Source organism: Paramisgurnus dabryanus, chromosome 3 (assembly GCF_030506205.2).
Source record: "Paramisgurnus dabryanus chromosome 3, PD_genome_1.1, whole genome shotgun sequence".
NCBI classification, from domain to species: domain Eukaryota; kingdom Metazoa; phylum Chordata; class Actinopteri; order Cypriniformes; family Cobitidae; genus Paramisgurnus; species Paramisgurnus dabryanus.
This window is the reverse complement of record NC_133339.1, coordinates 27,829,001-27,852,424: the sequence shown is the minus strand read 5'-3', so window position 1 is coordinate 27,852,424 and position 23,424 is coordinate 27,829,001. Positions and strand designations below refer to the sequence as shown.

Below are 23,424 nucleotides of genomic sequence, written 5' to 3'. Positions count from 1 at the left end.
AAATGTGAGGCAGCAAAGATTTTTTTACAGTGACATGTAAGCCAGGTAGGTCATCCATGAGAAGAAATAGCTTTAACAGTATGTGTCATCGTATTGGCACTCAGTTACTGCTTAGACACAAGAGAGAGAACACAGAAAAGGGACAGGCAGCCACAGACAAAGGAAATTACATGAGAAATGAAACAAGAAATGCAGTAAGCCATGTTCAAGACACAGTGCAGTGAAACAGGACACAGGCAGTGCAGTGAAGCAAGAACAGGACACAATGCAGTAATGGCACATGATGCTGACAGTACAGTGAAACAAGTTTAGGACGCTTGACTGTGCAGCCAGGGTGACGACACAGACAGTGCAGTGAAACACGTTAAGGACGATTGACGCAGACACTGCAGTGAAACAGGCACAGGATGCAGACAGTGCAGTAAAACAGGCACACGACTCAGACAATACAGCTATAGAGAGGCACAGGGAAACTGAGGAAGAGCAACTAGAATAATACATCCTTCGGATGAGACGTTAAACCGAGGTCCTGACTCTCTGTGGTCATTAAAAATCCCAGGATGTCCTTCGAAAAGAGTAGGGGTGTGCCCCAGCATCCTGGCCAAAACTTGCCTATTGGCCTACTAATCATCCCTCATACTAATTGGCTATATCACTTGGTCTCCTCTCCACTAATAAGCTGGTGTGTGGTGGGCGTTCTGGTGCAATATGTCTGCAGTCGCATCATCCAGGTGGATGCTGCACATTGGTGGTGGTTGAGGAGATTCCCCCGTTCATATGTAAAGCGCTTTGAGTACTGAGAAAACCACTATATAAATGTTAGGAATTATTATTATTAACACATGTAAATGTAAGGCTGTGTAACACAGGGCAAAAGTCATGTAAATTCAAAAAACTTATGGAAACACTGATCACTATAATGGTGACATCAAATGAAACTAGCTTCAGAAAAATATGAATTATAACTAAACTTCTAGGAATTTTTAATCAAAGCTTTTGTAGTGTTGGCAGTATGGTATGCAGCTACTGTAAAAATGGTACACTCTAAAAACAAACGGTGCTATATAGCACCAAAAGCGTTTCTTTACTCGTAATCATCGAAGAACCATTTTTAGTGCCATAATGCCCTGAATCACCAGTGAAGCACCCGTGTAGAAAAATATAGTGCTATGTAGAATCATATGTGGTGCTATATGGCCCCTAAATGGTTCTACACAGGTGCTATACAGGTGCTTCACTGGTGCTATATGGCACTAAAAATGGTTCTTCTATGATTACAAGTAAAGAACCACTTTTGGTGCTATATAGCACCATTTGTTTTTAGAGTGTAAGATCTAACAGTGTGTATGCAGATTCAGCTAAAACTTTCTTTATGACAGACACACACTGTTTTGTTATATTGTCATGTTTTTATTATATACTGTTCTGGAGCCTATATTTTCTGTTGGCAATATGGTAATGTTATTTATTAGTTGTTAATTATTACTTATGCAATTCCTAACTTTATCATCATTACATGTTATTTGCTATTTTTTATTATTACAAAGGCATCTATAAAGGCTTTTCAATCACCAATTTGGCAGGGATTACTATTTTAGTAAATGTAGTCCCATTCAATTAATTAATTAAACTTTTTTGTGATATTTCATTTTCAACCAAACCGATCATGAGCCCCATTCACTTCCATAGATCGGTTTGGTTTTAATACATTCCTCCAAATATCTTCCTTTGTGATCATCAGAACAAAGACATTTCTAGAGGTTTATAACAAGTGTGAGTAAACCATGACAGAATTTTTATTTTTGGATGAACTGTTCATTTAAGAAGCCTCTTTAGTGTTGCTAAACTAGATCCAGTTAATATTTGTATTTTGTATTCATTGATGTTTATTTGTAACAGAATGTGTACATGTATATTGCTATGACAAAGAAATGGTAGTACTAAAATGTTATTGTCACCATAAAGGGTTAAAATAAGGAAAACACTACACATTCTACATGTTAATGTGTGTGTAACCACAGTGGTACAAAATCAATAAATTAACCATGAATCATGAAAAACTTTTAAATTAAGTATTCATAAGACAACATCAATCTGCATGATAGAAATTTATTGACATTGGCGCAAAAACTTTAAACATTGCATTACAGAAGTGCATGTTAAAATAAACTTGTTATAGATCCAACATCATTTCCTCAATAAATACATTTTAGTTATATAATATACAAATATCCCATCAAGCTATGTGCCAAATATAAAGACTTATCCGAGATGTTATTCTGTACATCTATTTAATATTTCACTTTAGTCAGATGTTTCATCTGACCTAACCATGTCTTATTCAATTTGAATGGCTTTATTTAGTTAGGTGGTTTCTCTTATCTCTACAATCTTCCTTCCCCTTGTCCCAGTTATTTTTTCAAGTATATAGGAAAGTTACTTAAATACCTAAAGCTAAGAAACAAACAACAGAGGTGCTAATTTGTTATATGATAAAGAAATCTTCAAGTTCACTTTTTGTAATAGAAAGAAACTTGTTTCTCATATTGCTCTGCTATATTGATATTTAACAGGCACAATGAGAGAGATGCAGATGCAGTGCAGCACCTCCCGCTCTAACATATCTCTGGTCTCTTAGCTGCCCGGCAGCGGAGAACTTTGAGGAAACTGTCAATTTTGTGGGAGTCCCTGCGGAAGCAGGACAGCAAGAAGTGGAAGTTCACAAGTCGAGAGGTTTTATCCTGGCCAAGGTTGCTTATGTAAAAGGGAAGATAGGATAGGTCGTCTGAAGATGAGCCCATCTGTAGGGAAAGAACAGTAGAGGGAGATTAGAAAAGATGGACATCTAGATGCAGATCAACCCTGCTTCTGGTGTATTTTAGGCTCAACCTGATTTTGCCAAGTGAGAGATGTCCTAAGGACAACATCTTTGTTAATATAAGCTAAACCCACCCCAAACCCCAACCATAAACGAACGTTAAAATCATAGAGAAATAAGTAAAAAACAATGGTTATATTGGTTATAAACTTAAACTTGAAACAAACTGTAAACTTATTTCTGAAATCTGATTGGTTGATTAAAAGGTTGTTCCAGGGTCAACATAATGTTTCCCTGAGGACATAACATTTAAAACAGGAGGGCTGTATTGCTCACTGCCTATTGCTGTAATTTCTTCTAAAATCAATAATAAAAAATAACACTATAAGCTGAACCTTTATGTGCACAATCATAGGCTATATATTCAGACATACCTTATGAACGAGGCGCTCCAAACCTGCGTCCAAACTGTTGATGTTATCTTGAAGCTCTTTGGTCTTGCTGTTAATGGTGTTGCGTTCTGGATGTGCCAGGTTAGATGCCTCAGAGGAGAGAAGAGCGAGGGGATCGGACCACGCAAGCAGTAGAGATCGAGCCAAAGACAACAATTCGTCCTCCTGTAGGGACAATCTGTTAAGTCTCCAAGCACTCCAGCCTCAAATTAGAAATAAAACCATCCACACCTTTATATGTTGTTACATAGAAAAATATCATTTTTGATAATTAGAAAATTCATGGATTATTAAAGTGTGGATACTGAATGCACTGTAAGTTTCTTCTTGCATATTTTGTTTTGCCTGTAAGCGCAAAAGTGTCCACAAGAGGGTGATGATAAACATCAGAGCTCATTGAAGAACTTAATGCTGGACAGGCAAAAAGAGATGAAGAGAGGCAGAGTTAAATTGTGTTCATACTGGAACTTTCAGGGCTTGGTCTTTGTCATTGGGAATTTGGAGGGAGGATGTGTGACACATGGACGGACGTGGCATCATCATTCTTCCAACTGGAGGAAAGTGAGAATCCTATGGAGGAAATGGGCAACACATAAAGCCACAACTTTTTATGCCAATTAAATGAATGCATATTTGAATCAAACTGAAATCACATCCAAAAAGTTCCCAAAAGCAATCCTGACCAGATCATTGGTGAGAGAAGTGCTGAGGGAGTGAAGCTTGTCTGAAAGTTGAGAGGCTCGCTCCAGTAAATCATTCAGGCCAACGGCATTGACGGAGACAAAGACACACATCAAAAGTGTCACTGAAAATCAATGGGAAAAGATTAAAGCATTAAAACATGAACAGTATGGGAAGAGAATGATGCATCGTGATGCATGCACGAAGGGTAAAAATAAAAGAGTATGAAAATATGTACCACCACAAAAACACACAACACCTACCTGCGAAGAACTTGGGTAGCATTTTAACTTTTTTCTTTTTACTCCTGCTTAAACCTGTGCCGTTCGCTTTCCTCTCTTTAGCTCTCCTTTATTTTCTTGCCATTATATAGTCTCCTTGGTTCATGCATTTGGATAAGCAATAAGCCTCACACTCCAGGTGTGTTTTCTACCTAAACTGGTTCAGTCCTGAAACTAATGATAAACATTGATTTGAGGGTCTGCTTAGTCAATAGTGATAAGCTGCTTGACTATACAGGGCATAAGGGCCATGTCAGAGCAAAATTCATCCACACTCAGAGGAAGTGGCTAATAAATAATCATCTCTTTCTTTAATTACAAGCAAACCCTTCTGAATATGAAACTTATTTAGTTGTGCATGATGATGTGTGCGTGTGTACCTCATACATTTTGTAGTCAATAAGATTTTTTTTGTATTTAGGGGGTACACTTTTAAAAGTAAAGATGCTGTAAAGCACAGTGATGTTATAAAATAACCAAATAAACTTTCAGTCAATTGTTGTCAATAGTTTTTGTTCAACAGAAAGGTTATCTGTATGTTTAAGGTCCTGTAGGAAAACTTTGTAAGAACCTTGTAATGTATGTAAGATTTGAGAGTATTTCTGAATGTGCCTGTTAAAACTCTGTTGACTGCTTCCAAAAGCTGATTTTTAAAACTTTTTTTTCAATTGTGAGGGGGATTCCTCAACCCCCTTGCTTTTACATACCTTTGGCTAAAAAAAACACACAAAACAAACGTCCCCCCTTGAACTTTTGCTTAAGGCTTGCTGGAAAGCTTCTATTTAAGTTCATATTGCTTGAGATAGACTCACCTCACTCTAAATTCTGTTGGATTATGTTTAACCCAATGATCTGTAAATATTGGACAGAACACATGCTTGGTTAAGTGTGAGTTAACAACAACCCACAAAAGGTTATTAGGATTCAAATTCTGACTTTATAATTGTTATTACAAGTGTTGTTTACTAATGACTTGCTTAAAGGGCATCTATTATGCAAAATCCACTTTTACAAGGTGTTTGAACATAATGTGTGTTGGCAGTGTGTAAACACAACCACCATATGATAAAAAAATCCACCCGCTCCTTGTATTTTAATCCCCATTGAACCAAAGCAGTCTCAGTAGACATGCCGTTTTGATTCTCTTATCAGTGTGAGGTCATATTGATAAAGCCCCGCCCACTTACAGTCCTGCAATACCGTACTTTCCACCCTCAGCGAGTTGTACTTTCTTATACTTTTGTCTCAGGCGGTATTAATCAGATCTATTATTTAACTGAAAGCACTCACTGTCTGTTCATTTGCATTTAAAGTAACAGACAGTAAAACATCACGTTTTCACCCCCACCCAAATAGGGGCATTTTGGATATGCTATAATAAATTAAAGCAATAAACCCCGAGAAGCAGTGGGTTACCAGTGCATTTTATAACAGCTAAGGGGCGTTGTTAGGCACGACGCGAAGCGGAGTGCCTAAAACCCCCTTAGCTGTTATAAAATGCACTGGTAACCCAACGCTTCAAGGGGTTTATTGCGTTTATAAAACGGTTACTTCATATGCATAACGTTAGCGGGATTTTATAAAATAAAACCCAAAAAAGTTGTAATTATATTAGTACAAATATTACTCTTCCGCCAAACAAAGTAGTTCCTCAGAATCAAGTGTGACTGAAACAGAGCGCAGTTCCCAACCAACACAGACACAGCAAAGACACAATGAAAATATGATTTAAGACTGTGGTGTTTATTTTATAAATCACCATTCATCTAATTTATACATTAACATTTATATCGTGCAACTGTTGAAGTGATGATCAAATATGCTTGGAAGCATGCTGAACTCTTTCCCCGTCAGCGTTTTCTTTTTTTTTTAAGTTGCCACCCAGTTTTAGTTTAATGCCTTCCAGAAAATTATCTTCTTTATATAAACATAAAATATCAAATGAAAGAACAGACCATCCGCTTTGAAACAAAAACAAACAAAAAAACATTTCATCCTACCTTCATTTGATCTCTTATCACCTCTCAAATGTTTTTATTAAAAGCGGAGATAATTCCATTTTTGTGAAGAACTTTAGTAAGAGATCAGATTCAGACGGAGCCATGAAAAGTACTACACGGTGTTTTCAGTGAATGCGTCAGTGTTTAAGTTGGGTAAGATCGCCACCCAGTGGATAATAGCGGACGTGTGAACTTGAGTTATAAAATCCTCAGACAACTTTTTCTTTTTATCGACGAGATGACTCAACAATATTTATTGACATTCATCTGGATATCGCCATTAATTGTACAATTGTAGACAAATTAAAAATATGATTATAGACTGTGGTGTTTATTTTCATAAATCAGTACGCAGTAACAGTGGCGCAGTGATACTTATGTAATGTGGTCTGAACCGTGAGGTTACCGGTGTATTTTATCACGGCTTAGAACGCGTTTCAACCAATCAGAATGAAGAACCAGAACTGCCCGTTTTATAATATCTATTATTTGAGCTGAAGCTTTACAGATACACATTTGACTTATATTACATCTTAGCCTTTAAAGTGTTTCAACTTTTTTGCTGCTCTTCTTTCCAAACTACGAAGTGCTACATTTCACACACTGACCAACTATTAAAGCAAAATTAATGAATAACTAGACTACTTAATTTTATAAAAACCTTATTAGAGAACGACTTATCAAACTGATTCAGTACAATATTTTATTTAAAATGTTACGTTGCATTCTCGCGTGTCCACTCCTCCTGGTGAAAGAGGCGTGGCACCAATACTGAAGACAGCCTTCGAATCCCAGTTTAGTATTCTGCTTTTCCAGTTAAATCTTGCCAGATCCACTTGTAGACTACTTCAGTACAGGTAAAGTAATTTGTCGACATTTTATGCTGATTTAATTAAAATGACTTTAGCTCGCTGGTTGTGTAAATGCATATGAATGTGAATTTGGTTATTCACAGAACTCGATGTTCTAAGTGGGCTACTGAGGAAAAAGGAAGGTCAGGTCACACTTAAGTGGCCCTTTTATTTGCAGATGCTCGGGTTGTTTTGTCTTTTGTTTAAAAAAAAAAAAAAAAAAACAAAGAACGCACATGTTAACTGTATATCTCTTGATTTTAGTCAGGGATGTAGATTTACACAACCCTGACGTTTAAACGGTCCGTGTATCATCCGATCATTTAATTATTACATTCAATGTGGCAAACGAAAAAAGAAATAAACTGTCCATAATTCGTTTATTTGTTTTTCTGTATGCAACAAAAAACAACGAAACCTTCAATGAATTCCCATTTTCAGCTTAAAACGAGAAATCAAATAAACAAAAAAACAAAAACGAAATAACGATTCCAAATCTTCTTTTTCTTGTCTTTATTCATTTTAATACTCTGGCGTGTGCACGTGTGCGCATGCGCAATGTACTGTGGCTAACATTCCGTGACCTATCGAATTCTGTGGCTAGAGGTCGCTGTTTAGTAATTATTCACGCAAGATCGCGCCTGGCGCCCGTGCATATTTTTATTGTGAGCGCGGCAGGGGAGTTTCGCGATGACGTCATGTTACCTTGTGCTCTATGAATGAAGCACATAGACATTGACCAAAAATGCTCATTGTGTAACAAAGATGATGAATCCATTTTGCATATTTTTTATGAATGTGAGTATGTACGTAATTTCTGGTTGATGTTATCTAATCACCTTGCTTTTCTTGATAATTCTTACATTTTTACAAAAAGAGATATTGTTTTTATTTTACACACAAACAGAAATGTATTGAATTTGTTACCAATTTTTTTATACTTGTATCCAAACATTACATTCACAAACAGAAATTCAAAAAAGAAAAACCTATATTTAAAATGTTTCTCATTGAATTTCAGTACCTCTTATCCACGCTTCAAAGAATTAACAACAAGAAAAACATGATACTTCTTTCTTTCTATGATGAACTCTTTGCTACTCAAACTTGATATGAACTGACTTATTGATACCACCCCCTTTCCCTCCCCCTCCCTTGTATGTTCATGTGACAAATTTAATGTTGTATTCATATGTATGTACAATAAATGTTCATTAATAAAAAAAAAATAAAATAAAAAAAAGCAGTCAGACTTTGTGAGAAGCGAACGCGCCGATTAAAATGAAGCAAAATAAGTTCTTACCTAAAAGACAATAACATCACAAATGTTTTTCTGTTTGTTTAAAATTCCAAATGTTTTTTACTTGGGACTGTTGCTGTTTGTTACATATATACAGTATATAGGCTACTATATGTGTATAAATGTATATTACTTATTTATTTCAAGTGTATTATTCACTCTGGTGATTGATTGAGGATTTTGACCTGATGTTAACAGTAGCACACATACTGTTCACACAATCTGTTGCACAGTAACAACCAGTTACCGAAATCTGTGACAGATAGATAGATAGATAGATAGATAGATAGATAGATAGATAGATAGATAGATAGATAGATAGATAGATGAAGACAACGGATGGCACCTGTATTCATAACTAGTTTCTAAATAATTAATCATTTGATTGTTATCAAAAATATAATAATATATTGTGTTTCAGGCAGTCATTCATGCAATGGTATGCAAACCAAAATATCAAAAACAGCTACTTCAACTAGGTGTACAATACTCGGCAATCAATTATTTGTCTGTCAAATCATTGGACACCTATTAAGCAGTTGAAAACAAACTTTTTTTAATTTCAACAATTATTAAATTATCAATATGTTTAGATTTTAACGTAGCAACTGAAGTTGTCAAGGAGTATTAACCAAACTCCAACCACTGAATCTATTAAGAGACATAAAAGTATAGATGACACTTACTCATTAATAATATAGTAAGAATATTAACTTTAATGTCAAATAGAATTTAACCGGAAAAAAACAGGCCACATTTCTATGATGTCATCATGTAGACTTCTTACTCTTACACAGTATTTTAGAAATACAAAAATACAAAACACTAAAGTATTTTGATACAAAATAAGAAGGCATTTTCATCAACCCTATCAAATACAAATACAAAATACTATTTTTTATTTAAAAAAATACTGCCCATCCCTATACATTCTAAATTCTGCTGGTTTATTTTTAACCCAATGCTGGGTAAATATTGGACAGAACACATGTTGGGTTATTACATAAACCTATGCTGAGTTGTTTCAATGTAATTTTGTGTTGTTTCAACTCATGGAGTTAACAACAACCCGTCATGGGCTTATTTATAACCCAGCATGTGTTATGTCCAATATTTACCCAGCATTGGGTTAAAAACAACCCAGCAGGATAGATAGATAGATAGATAGATAGATAGATAGATAGATAGATAGATAGATAGATAGATAGATAGATAGATAGATAGATAGATAGATAGACAGACAGACAGACAGACAGACAGACAGACAGACAGACAGACAGACAGACAGGTTATAGCCAGGACTCACATTAGGTAAATCTTACTAAGAACATAAAGTTCATGAAACCTAATTAAAATGAGTACAGGTTACGATGACAGGTGGGTGGGTGGATGGATGGACGGACAGAGATAGATTTCAATATTTTAAAGGTACTTTGTGATGAGACAGTTGATCTAATTCAATTCCCTTCAAGTGAAGATGAATTAGAAAAGTACAGGATAGAGATAGCCTTCACATTGAAGATACAGGTATTAATCTTTGGTTTTCTTTACGGATTTTCTTAATTTAGGTTATAAATGCTAATGAATTCTCGTTTCCCTCACTTGTTGTTATCAAAATATTTAATAGGGAACACATTACACATGTCTTTTAAAAAAGTGTTTAAAATAGAAAACATAAATGTTATATTAAACTGTTATGAATGAAAGAGTATCTAAATGCATCTGATCAAACATCTGATATGTACATTCTATGAGAAATGTTTTTTCTGGTATGGACATCTGCGTTTCTAGATGATCTGTCAGAGATGTGTCACTACAAATTTCCATAAAAACAATATAAACCATACATCAAGCATTTTATACAATATAAGGCTTTTAATAATCTGCACGTTTTTACCAATTACAACCAATTACTACCAATTAAGTACATTAATATGTGGTATCAAGAGAAATTGAATAACATAAATGTTGTGGCTTTCCGTTACTTTTTTTACAGATTGAATGTGAAAATGGTTCAATCAGGACTGTGTTGAGAATGTGAATGTGTTTCTTTGCTCAGAATGCATTTAAACTGTTAACTTTCACCTCCACCCTTCTAATCTGTCACCATCTTAGTCCTGCAGATTTTATAGTGATATAGTATTATCACTGATTATAATGATTATTTAGTGTTGTTCTAGCATGTGAATTAGTATTATACAGTTATTTAGTGATGCTTTGTACTGGTGTGTACATGTCTCCCATTCAACCTATACTGCATTGTCTGTCATTTTTCTTGTGATATTAAAATTAAATCTATTCTAGAAATACTCATAGTAAGCAGGAAAATCTTCCTGCAGAAAAATTTATTGTAATCCTTTCAATTTTTAGTTATATGGGAACATAACATCTAAAAAAAAACTTTTTAGTTTTTACTGTCTGTCAGATTGTGTGATTAGACCTCCCCAAAGTGAATTTGGGTAACATTATTGCAGTTCTTAATGGAACAGAGGGGTCACAGATTTTAGGTAACCTGTTGTTACTGTGCTGTATGTGTGCTACTGTTAACATCAGGTCAAAATCCTCAATCAATCACCAGAGTGAATAATACACTTGAAATAAGTAATATACATTTATACACGTATAGTAGCCTATATACTGTATATATGTAACAAACAGCAACAGTCCCAAGTAAAAAACATTTGGAATTTTAAACAAACAGAAAAACATTTGTGATGTTATTGTCTTTTAGGTAAGAACTTATTTTGCTTCATTTTAATCGGCGCGTTCGCTTCTCACAAAGTCTGACTGCTTCATTCATAGAGCACAAGGTAACATGACGTCATCGCGAAACTCCCCTGCCGCGCTCACGATAATATGCGCGGGCGCCAGGCGCGATCTCGCGTGAATAATTACTAAACAGCGACCTCTAGCCACAGAATTCGATAGGTCACGGAATGTTAGCCACAGTACATTGCGCATGCGCACACGTGCACACGCCAGAGTATTAAAATGAATAAAGACAAGAAAAAGGAAATTTGGAATCGTTATTTCGTTTTTGTTTTTTTGTTTATTTGATTTCTCGTTTTAAGCTGAAAATGGGAATTCATTGAAGGGTCCGTGTAACGCTTTTCAGTTCTTTTTTCAATTTGCACCATCAAAATGAATCAAATGAAAAATTGGTTTCAAAGTTTCATTTTTCAATTTTCATGAGTACTTTACAAACGGACAATTGTCTCTCGGTTTAATTTTCAATTCTAAGTGTTTAGGTTGTTGCTTTAGAATTTCAGGTTTTGGAACAAACAGATAAATGACGACTTATTCTAATTTTCCATTTCTGTGTTTGCGCTTGCGGCTGGAACGTACCATTATCGCCGGGGGTGGAGTGCAGTCTACAGCCGGTCACGGACCCACAGCGCTATCGCGTTAAATCTCACCATATTTATCTCCTCTATGTATATTACACATTTATTAAATATATTTTGAATAACAATAATGCCTGTAAACATTTATCTATCGGACCTCGGTTGCCGTTTTGGTTTTTATCAGTAGATGGCGATGTAACGACCTGGCAGTAAGTGCATGCACTCGAGACGTGATGGATAAACTGTATCTGCCGCAGTTCAGCCTGCATAATGGCTCGAAAATTTTAATCATGTTACCCCGATATATTACGAGCCTGGTAGCGAGTCAGGTTTGTCACCTGAAAGTTGCCGTTCCGAGTCTCACGGGCGGCCGCTTGTGCAAGGCACCTTCCATTGCTCCCCGGGGGCTGGGCGCCCACTGCTCCGGGTGTGTGTTCATAACTGGCAGTGCGTGTGTTGCTTACTTACTGGATGCATTCCATATTTTAAACCATGTCACTTTTGTTTTCCTTTTTAAAAAACTTTATTAGGGTATGAGCCGCGAATGCCCACCCCGTGACGCCTGCCCTTTTATATTGGCTCATTTACTAACCATAATATTTGAGATATCCACAGTGTATCCATTCCCAGCTCTTCTACCAGCTAACAGATCACACCTACAGTGGTGTTAAAAACATGGTACTAATAAAAGTGAATAAATTGCAAAAAAATTATAAAGTGAGATTATTTCTTTATTTTAAATGTATTGAAAACATTACACATTCAATTCCAAAACAAAGCATTAACAACTTAGAGGTGGTTTCCCAGACAGGGCTTATCCTAGTCCCAGACTGAAATGCATGTTTGAGCTGCCTTAATTTAAAACAGTAGCCTATTCACAGTTCCTGTCAATTTTTAGGTTTGTGTCAGAAACTGCATTTGTAATGTCACCCCACAAGTTTTTAATGATGCAGAGAGATCAGAGGATTGAGTTGGCCACTTTATAATCTTAATCCTTTTTGTCTGGAACCAGATTTTGCCCTTTTGCTTTTGTGTTTGTTGTCTTGTTGACACCCATTTAGGGGCATTCCTCTTCGGCAAAGGGCAACATAATCTCTTCAAGTATTCTACTGTAGTCAAACTGATCCATATTCCCTTGTATTTGATAAATAGTCCCAACACGGCAGTATGAAAAACATCCCAATCCCATGACTTTTACACCGCCATGCTACACTGTACTGTGGCTTGAATTCAGTACCTGGGGGTTGCCTGAGGTCCTGTAAAGACCCCAAAAAGAAAGATTTTAATCTTATCAGGCCACAAAATGTTACACTATTTTTCTTTGGGCCAGCTGATGTATTGATGTAATTCTATAGATGTCTTTTTTCAACAGTGGTGCTTTACTGGGGCTTCTTGCATCAGTGACTGTCACAAGATCATCATCTTTTATCTTTCTAAAGGTTTTCACATTTTTAATCAAATTGCTCTGTTCCTCTGAGCAATGTTTGAAAAGACCCATTTTATTTAGAAATTCAGCAGCATATTATATATTTTATAACAATGGGCAAAACATTTGCCTTCTCTCTTTCTTAATAAAGGACAGAAAGAAGCTGTTTTCACAGGTTGAACTCATTTTAAACTTCAGTATGCTATTATTTTGATCACGCCACTTTCAATAAATGAATCACTCAGAGCAAGTAATGTGGATATCATTGCCAATGGCTCTATTTTTTTCTATAAATAATTTCCAGAAATATTACTACTACTACTAATAACAATAGTGGTTTATCAGGTTACTGATGTTGCACTGCTGTTTTTTTAACACCACTGTTTATGATCATGCAGCATAAAATTATAAAATGTTTGCAATTTATTCACCTTTATTAGTACACTACCATATTTTTAACACCACTGTAGGTGTGATCCGTTAGCTGGTAGAAGAGCTGGGAATGGATACACTGTGGATATCTCAAATATTAATATGGCTAGTAAATGAGCCAATATAACAGGGCAGGCGTCACGGGGTGGGCATTCGCGGCTAATAAAGTTTTTTAAAAAGGAAAACAAAAGTGAAAGTGACATGGTTTTCAAGTAAGGAATGCATCCAGTAAGTAGTCAACACACGCACTGCTAGTCATGACACCCGGAGCAGTGGGCACCCAGCGCCCGGGAAGCAATGGGTAAAGTGCCTTGCTCAATGGCACGTCACAAGCGGCCGCCCGTGAGACTCGAAACGGCAACTTTCAGGTGACAAACCTGACTCGCTACCTCGTAATATATCGGGGTAACATGATTAAAATTTTCGAGCCATTATGCAGGCTGAACTGCGGCAGATACAGGTTTATCCATCACGTCTCGAGTGCATGCACTTACTGCCAGGTCGTTACATCGCCATCTACTGATAAAAACCAAAACGGCAACCGATGTCCGATAGATAAATGTTTACAGGCATTATAGTTATTCAAAATATATTTAATAAATGTGTAATATACATAGAGGAGATAAATATGGTGAGATTTAACGCGATAGCGCTGTGGGTCCGTGACCGGCTGTAGACTGCACTCCACCCCCGGCGATAATGGTACGTTCCAGCCGCAAGCGCAAACACAGAAATGGAAAATTAGAACAAGTCGTCATTTATCTGTTTGTTCCAAAACCTGAAATTCTAAAGCAACAACCTAAACACTTAGAATTGAAAATTAAACCGAGAGACAATTGTCCGTTTGTAAAGTACTCATGAAAATTGAAAAATGAAACTTATAAACCAATTTTTCATTTGATTCATTTTGATGGTGCAAATTGAAAAAAGAACTGAAAAGCGTTACACGGACCATTGAAGGTTTCGTTGTTTTTTGTTGCATACAGAAAAACAAATAAACGAATTATGGACAGTTTATTTCTATTTTCGTTTGCCACATTGAATGTAATAATTAAATGATCGGATGATACACGGACCTTAAACAGACCAAAAGATGGTGAACTCCGAGTTCAAAAGTTTCGGTCTTTCACAATAAACAGGTATACATTAAACATATAAACACACAGGATATCACAATTTTACACAATTTCTGTAGGGCTACGTCTGCCTTGGCAATTTGACACTAATAAAATCGGTTTAAACATTAACATGAACAAACAATTAAGCATATTTTTTCACCATTTATACATTTTTGTAAAAGGTTAATGTCAATACAGGTATTCATGTTAGTTAGTACATTAATGTTAACAGGTACAACGATTGATTTATAATATGTATTAGTTAATGCTGAAATTAACGTAAAATCAATTGTTTCATTTTGTAGAGACTGTTGTAACCTCTTCAGACCCTGCGTCCACTGGAATGAACATCTCGTTTTGTGGTTATAAAAATGCTGATTAACCAAAATAAGGCACACTGAATAAACACGTAAAAAAATCATGTCTGAAGGGGTTAATATGTTTTTATTTTGTAGTTAATTTTAATTGCACAAATGCTAAGAATTTTTTCATTTAATTAAAAATAATTGTATTAATTTAAATGTATAAAATGTATTAATTTATTATATTGTAGGCTATTTATATTGTAGGGCCTATTTGCTTTAATTTATATAACAAATTTATATAAACATTAAACAATTATTGTAAAACATTAGGTGATCAGCATTATTTAGGACAAGTATAAAATGAGCCATTTTAATCCCATTTGCGAGGAATTAGTTAATTAATTAGTTTATAATATCTAGCCTAAAAGCTTGGTGAACTTGAACTGAAGAAGTACCTGAGTGAGTGAATGAATAAGTGAATGAATAAACACAAAAGTGCATCGCTTAAAAGGGTGATGCTCACTTGAATAACGAAATACATACTGAAAGGCGGGTTTGCAAACACAAAAAAAGTTTTTATTAGATTTATTAGTATGGTATTAATTTGTTTTTTGTTATCTTTTAATCAAATATCATTAAAACATGATATTTTCCTCAACATTTTATGTCTTATTTTCAAAGAAATCTAACAAAAGTTTGTGATGTTTGCCAACGAGGTAATTATTTTAAAATAAATATAAGATTATTAAATATAAGATTATACACACATTTGGCAAACACTTTTTATATTTTATGAATTAAATAAAATGTATTAGTTTCCTGCAAAAAAAACGAAATGCTTTTTCTTCACAAGTTAAATTGCTTTAAGGATGTTTAGGTAATTGTGTTGGAAAACAGGACAAAACACGGGACAATGCCAAAAGGTCTTTATATGTTTTGTAAGCATGCCACCAGCAGGCGGCGCTCGTGCACAGTTCACAGTAAAATAGATAAAGTGCCACTTTTTGTGTGCAACAGAGCAAGTGAAATTTATCTGCATACTTTCCGCTGTCCCACCAGCATGCTTCTTTATGCATTATGCTGTGAGTTGCAGAAAAGATACAAGTTTTGTACAAAATTTTGTTTCTGAAGTGTTTATAAAGCAACACAGTCTAAAAAATGTATTACCATTGGTTAAGACGAACCTATGCACCTTTTGATCTCTGGCTCATGTGTGCCCTCTCACATTCCCCCTCCCACCCCTGTGTACTATGTACACTCCTCCTCTCATTTGCAAACTGTAACTCTCATTCCTCTCTTTTTCCCTTGTACAGTTGCACATGAGCAGATATTCAAGCTTATCTCACATACACCAACGCCACAGACCATGTCGGACTCTGAGACTGCAGCTCCTGTCAAGACCCCTGTCCCAGCAGCCTGTGTGGCCATCAAAGCAGATTTAGACAAATGGTAAGTGATTGGGTTAGCGGTAGAGTATGGTCCATATTGCCGGACCACTAAAGTCGCGTATGGACCCGATGAGGATTTGTTCAATTCTCACCCTGCACAAAGTATGTGTGTTCCCAGCTTTAATTGTGCTTCCTGAATGGTTTGAAAAATAGGGGAAAGCATGGATGATTTTTGATAGAATTAGTATGGGATCTAAATGGTACGTCGTGATGGTGATCCAAAATGGAGGAAGATGCGAGGAATTTCTGACAAAGGTTCTATTGTAATGTTTTTTCTAGTAATTTTGTCACTTGATTGTATTTTGTACATTTTTTTGTTTGATTGGCATCAGCTTGATTCATGTTGACAGAATTTTCAACTTCAATTCCTCCTCACGGCTGATTGGTTGTTGGGAATGTGCCTACGTCATGCTTTTCTCCTCTTTCTCTCTGCCGTTCCCTCTTTCCTCTCCTAGTCTTCAACATGTCTGCCTTCACAGGGAAACCAATGATGTTTTTAGATGCACTTTTTCTCCATTGTTCCCAGCCCTCCCAGCAATATTTTGTGGATTAGCGGATTTAGATGTTTTTATATAGGGGGGTTATGATAGCCAGTGCGTGTTACTTGCTGTCCATAATCAACAATCTTCATGTCTTCTCTTTTCTTTTGACCATGAACATCCATTACTCAAAATGTATTTTGAGGCTAATACCCAAACCCACCCTTCCACCCAAAATGGCAGTTTTAAGGCCTCTGGTGTTTAGGGTAGAAAAGCCTGGGCCACATGAGAAACCAGATAAGGTAGCACATACACTGACCTTTGGTGTGTGAAGGCCAGATAGGAGAAGGGTGTGAATGTAAGATTTTACCCTGGACAGCATGTTTGAGTAATGCCTTATATTCCCCTAATCAAACTGAAACATAAAAGTTTATTTTGACCTCTGTGCGATCATTCGAGAAGGCTCCAGATGAAGATCTGCATTCTCAGTGCTGCTGACAAGTTAAATGTTTAACATTACAACAAGGCTGACCACTGCATATAGCGTAGATGTGTAGAGATGTCTGTGTGTCATTCAGTGTGACATGTTCTGTACACTGGATCAAATTCCAAAGTGTAAAGCACACTTTACACCTGGTCCAAATATGTCACAGTGGCCATCTTGTCTGAATTCAAGGTTTCAAGTTTAAGCCCAGAAGGTAGCAGTCATTCATTCAGTGAAGTATGTGTTTAACCAAACATGCAATTATATGTTGTGAAACATCTGACTTTGCTCTTCTCTTTCTCTGATTTCCTAGTTTCGACCTCATGACTTTGTTTTCCATGTTTAGTTGTTTCTGTCCAACACTGTAAGCTCAAAACTGTGGTGTCTATTTGTCATGCAATATGTAAAATACTGTAGCTGTGACTAAACATTAATGACTCGCAGTCGCAGAGAGCCAATGTATAGCCATTTTGTCTTTGAGGTGGCCTTGCAAATATGAAAATCAGAGGCACTTTCTTCTTTAATCTTTAACCCTTTTACTCTTGTTTGTAAGGTTTTTCTGGTTGTGGAGGAATGTGTTGTTTCCATTTTATAAAAGCCCCCCTCAGGGTTGATAGTATTACACAATCTTTCCATAAACAAAGAGTGTTGTATCTAAACACATAAGCCGTGTTATTCTAATCCTAATTGTTGGATTTTAGGTGAATTGTTCTTTTAGGACTTTGATCAAGTTCAAATGCAGACTTTAGGATTCTGACTTATTTCGACAGTGCGTCCACATTATACAATTTATGCATTTGGTAGACGTTTTTATACAAGTGCATTACAGCTAATTTAATCTATATTATACTAATTGTAATAATTGACGACGGGCTGTTGAATTATTCTAAAATAATGCACACCTAAGGTGGATGCAAAGTGGTTACAGACATTTCTCTGGTGGTTAAGACATTTGACAGGTCAGGTATGTGTTTATTAATAAATTAACAATTGTTTATCAAAATAATGCATACACGTGGAACATTTCTCAACCAATCAGAATGAAGCATTCAACAGCCCTGTGGTATACTATACTATACTATCCACAGTGTGGATTAAAACAGCAACCTTTGCATTGCTTATGCAATACTCTGTTGCTAAATCCGTTGAACATCCCAAGCCTTAAAGGGATAGTAAAAATAAAAATTTGCTTTCATGTTGTTACAAACCTGTATACATTTCTTTGTTCTGATGAACAAAAAGGACAATATTTTAAGGAATATGTGTAACCAAACCTTTCATGAGCCCCATTCTCTTCCATAAAAAGAATACTATGGAATTGAATGTGGCTCACAAAGTGTTTGATTACAAACATTCCTCAAAATATTTTCGATCATGTTCATCAGAACAAAGAAATGTATGGGTCAATGACGTGACCTTAACTATTTTGTGTCTGTCTGATTTAATTAAATGTTAAAGGGATAACATTTTTAAAATAAATTTGCAGATTGCTTGCATACATTCTTTTTTTGAGGACCAAGTCAAAAATTTCTGGTTTTATTTTATTTCAAAAGAATATTTGGAGGATAAATGCAAAAATGTCATTGTGGTGTAACTGGTCTGTGTCAATTGGTGTAACTAGTTTTTTTTAATGAAAATATAAATATATTCATTAAAAAATGTGGAATAAATCACCTAATTTAGTGTAATATGATTTATACATTTTTACATAATTTGTCAAATATTATTTAGAAAACAGAGCTGTTTTCACCAGGACAAATATTACAAAAACGCATTAAAATTTACATTAAGAAATAACTCATAAAATGATTTTTTTAATTGTTTTTGATAATTACACTTAAATGCCATCAAGGTGGATAAAACATTTAAAATTTCTCATTCAATTGGTGACATTTTCAGGTCCATTCAGTTTCATAAAAATGGTGCAAAAGTTTTTTATTGCATAAAATCAATATAAATACTATAGGCTGGGTATCGATTCAGATGTTCCAGATCGATTCAATTTCGATTCACAAGCTATCAAATCGAGTCGATTTCGATTTTTGATTCAATTTTCTATTCCAAATCTCGGGTTGGTTTTTATACTCAATTCTCAATTCGACTCAATGAATATAGATTTAATACAAATACTATATTAATAAAAAAAGAGTGGGTAATTAATAAAAAGAAATTAAAAGCCACAACACTACCGTCGTCGTCTTGCTAGCGAAATCTGAAATGTCTCCATACCTCTTACTTTTTATGTGAAGGTGGCATCAACTTCGATGAAGCACCCAAAACCGCCATTTTAAGGACTAAATCACCTCTCGCTCCTTGGTAACATCACGCAAGGCAAAAAAGAGGGTGACATCTAGTGAAGAAGACTAGTAATTTGATTAATGTTAATCTTACGTTCAATGTTTGCAGAAAAAATATATATATAAAAAAATCGATTCTGCTCTTTGATAATCGATTCTGAATCGACCACGTTTTAAAAAACGATTAATCGAAAAATCGATTTTTTTGCCCAGCCCTAATAAATACACTATGTGCATTAAAATAATAAACTTGATGCTTTTAAAACAAGTTTATAAAAAAAGATTTTTGAATTTCTCATCTTTTCAAACCGTTTTAATTACTGACCCTAATACAGGTTTGTATCAACACGAGAGTGAGTAAATGACAGAATTTTCATTTTTGGGTGAACTATCCCTTTAAGGAGTCTTTCAAAAATATCAGAGCACTCCTGGGCCGTGCCCTCTGTCCTTATGCATAATGTATGTGAAGAATAGGCTATCATGTGAATTATTTAGTCGTAAATTTTGGCCAATGATTGTCTGTTACCTTTTTTTGTCTTTGTTTTTTTTGCACTGAAGGCCTTCAATATTTGACTTTAAATTCAAGTGACCTAACATCTTGATCTCGATTCATTTAATGCTGTTTCACAATGATCAATATTATTTATAGCCCACTTTAATGTATCTATCATAAAAGTAACTTCTGAAGTCATCATTCTTGCAAACCAAAGTAGCCTGAACTGGTTTCTTAGCAAGCAGCAGCTGCCATTTCACCGTCTAGGTTAACTATAGACCTGACATAGCTATAAGTAACCCACTTCTAGGTTACATGGCTACTTGGTAACATGTCAGTTTTGTTGGAATAACTTGCGAGATGTATAATGTATCCGTCAACTTTTTGGTTTCATTTAATTTGGGGCTATTTTAAGCGTTGTTACCTTTATGTCAGGGCTGTATTTGGACTGCTATTAGACCCAAAATTGCTTGTTAGGTTGTGATTTCTGATAAGCCTTGTTTCAAAATGAATACATAATCACATTCTTAGGTTTTGTTCAATAAAGGCAGTTTATTTTACTGTTAAATTAGTCATGTGTTGACAAGAATGGACTTCACAATGGATTCCCTACCTCCTCCGCGCATGTCTTCCCTCTGAATCTCTGAAGCATTAAAATGGCTGCCTATGAGCAGGAAATGCCCTTGGCAAGCGCTGTGCCCTCACCTCACCCACTACATCCTTTATCACGTGGCTCAATACAGCCAACCTGCACAAACCTCTTTATATTTAAATTGACCAGCTGTGTGTTACATCACTGCTTGCAGAAGAGAGAAAGAGAGCGATTATGTCAGCCCATAAGATGCAGCAGATGATCCGTGGGGGAGGGAGAGACACAGACTGCTTTCTAAACGGAGGAGGAGCTATTTTCATCATAGGTCACGACATCATCCTCCTCGATCAGTGGTCGTGCCTCTAATAATCCATTACCTGCCTGCAGCAGCTGTTTGGTCGCCTTGTCACGTCATTCCTAGCTTTTTTATTCACATGGATTATCTCTCCCTCTCTCCCTCTCTTTGCAGCTCTTTTTCCCTTTGCTGTCGTTACAACCCTCGTTTTCGCTCCATCACTCTAATGCAGTGTGTCAGAGAGTATGCTGTTGTTGGGTGTGGAGATTCACATTTTTCTTGTTCACACAAACGTATGAATAATGTCTCATACAGTCTCTGTGACATAAAGCCTGTGGGGCAAAGAGTGATTGTCCTTATAATATAATCCAAATAGTATAAGTAAATATTTAATTTCGTAATAAAATGTCTGCAAATTATATATGCACCTTTAATGTGTGTGCCCATGTGTTCATGCTTGTATGCAATCATATGTCTAATCATTTTATCTTATCTTATTTTTTAGATCAGTGTAAAAATCCAATCTTACCATCAGTTGTGTGTATTTCAGTGTAAAAGAGAAGGGCGAGGAAGCATGTAAGGAGCTGATGGAGGCGTTTGCTGCCTGTGTGAAGAGCAATACTGAAGCGTCATGAGGAGCTCAACATGCTTGAAAAGTAATGCACATCCACGTGCTGTTGTTATTTGTTAGACCTATATTATGTTTATGTCACCTAAGCATGTGTATCATATTTAACTTGGTTTTCTTTTTAATAAATCTAAAAACAAGAGTGTCACAAAAAGTTGACTGATTGTTGTGTACATATTAATTTATAGACTCTAGACTAGAATTTTGTAGTTGTCATTTACGCTTATTGTCTTTATTTGTATCTTATATCAGAGGTTTACTGCACTGAGTCCTTCACCTTCCCAGCATTCCCTGCGGCTCATGGCACTGGACTAAATGACTCTGATGGGGTCTGGCAGCAGGGGACCATACCCATGTCTCTTCCCTTTTTTGTGAAGCTTAAATAGATTCCTTTAACCACCAATCTACATTGCCCTTATATGGCTGATTGTATTGATCATGTCTGTAGACAATTTGGGAGATGTAAATTATGTGTCTCAGATGCTTTTAAAATGAAATAAAGATTACAAATATGTTTAACATTTGTAAATGAGTTCTCCTTTTCATTTTTGTGTTTCATATTTGTCCTTATTTTAAGCAAAAATAGATTTAAAAGACTTAAAGGCATGGAGGTTATCTGTCCACAACTTGCTAAATCTTTCTACTTTCATTTACACTCCTATTAGCAGATCCTACCCCCCCCCAATTCACGTACAGATTAGTGTCAACTCGTAAACCTTTCAGGTGGCTGCAGTGAAGACAAGGATTATGTTGGCTTTAGTATAATGGGTTTAGATAAACTAATGAGATTAAACCCTCAAATGTCACCAGAACACTAAACTTCTCAGTTTGACTCATTAACGCTTACTTGAATTTCTTAACTTATCTCATCAGCTCATCAATCAGAACTTAAGCTTCTGCTTGAACTGATCTACTAGCGAACTAGAAGAGAGAAGTGTGAAGACTTGTTCTTTAATACAATGCCCTTAGGGTTTGGATGGTGCTCACACATGCACACAGTGCAAGGTTGGTTGGGTGTTGAGAAAATAGTTAAAAACCAGAAATGCATGCTTATCCATGGTAAATGCCATGGCATGCCAGTCTTTATTTAGCTTTAATAAGCAGGGTTGTGAGAAAATCATTTGATGTATACTACATCAATATATTAACATAAGCTAGTTAATGCTATCTGGAACAAAGTCTTTTGCAACTATTTAAAGTATAAGCGAATTTTAACAAAGAGAAGCAGGTTCCTCTGTGAAAACCTGTCATGAACATCAGTCGTCTCTCTTTTCCTAAGGTTGACTTGTTGTTAACACAGATATTATCAGTTATATATCTATTTGTGATGTGCATCTGCTTGGAGATCCAAGGGGATAACTTTAACCAAACTCAAAAGTCACCCGGTTACAGACTGTGCATTACTTTAAAAGCAGCTGTTTGACATTGAGAAGCACCTCGAGAAACTATAAAACTAGAAATCTGCCCTGTCTGCTGATTTTGATGAGATAACACACAAAAACTCCTGTCAGCAGCTGCAGCATCATTCAGATGTATAACACTGAAATGGCACACTATTAAATACATAGCAAAGTTAAGGTTTATGTCTCACTTAAGCAAAATAGCTTTTTAAAGATGAGTTTGGTGCTAGTAAAATGCCCTCTGCTGTCTGAAAACACATGTTACAGACACCATAAAGGGCTAAAAATAGCAACATTTTC

The 23,424-nt window shown here is 35.8% G+C and overlaps 1 protein-coding gene and 1 long non-coding RNA gene across 2 annotated transcripts; one reads left to right on the top strand and one right to left on the bottom strand.

The window, feature by feature from the left end:
• Positions 1-2,166: 2,166 nt before the first annotated feature.
• Positions 2,167-4,236, bottom strand: prl (prolactin). The gene is made up of 5 exons (XM_065281136.1): positions 4,215-4,236; positions 3,954-4,075; positions 3,733-3,840; positions 3,253-3,435; positions 2,167-2,801 (listed from the first exon to the last, which is right to left on the bottom strand). The coding sequence occupies exons 1-5, from the start codon at positions 4,234-4,236 to the stop codon at positions 2,616-2,618; spliced, it is 621 nt and encodes a 206-aa protein (XP_065137208.1). The 3' UTR covers positions 2,167-2,615.
• A 12,062-nt stretch (positions 4,237-16,298) lies between these two features.
• Positions 16,299-22,243, top strand: LOC135760259 (uncharacterized). Its single transcript, XR_010537347.2, has 3 exons — positions 16,299-16,457; positions 21,647-21,752; positions 21,977-22,243. It is a non-coding gene; the product is annotated as an uncharacterized lncRNA (long non-coding RNA).
• The last annotated feature ends 1,181 nt before the right edge of the window (positions 22,244-23,424 follow it).

Excerpts from the sequence above, each read along its gene's own strand:
- prl (XM_065281136.1), bottom strand. The coding sequence starts at position 4,236 with ATGCTACCCAAGTTCTTCGCAG. Across the intron at positions 4,076-4,214 it reads GCTACCCAAGTTCTTCGCAG|TGACACTTTTGATGTGTGTC; the intron begins GTAGGTGTTGTG and ends ATTGATTTTCAG. Across the intron at positions 3,436-3,732 it reads ACCAAGCCCTGAAAGTTCCA|GAGGACGAATTGTTGTCTTT; the intron begins GTATGAACACAA and ends TTGTCCCTACAG.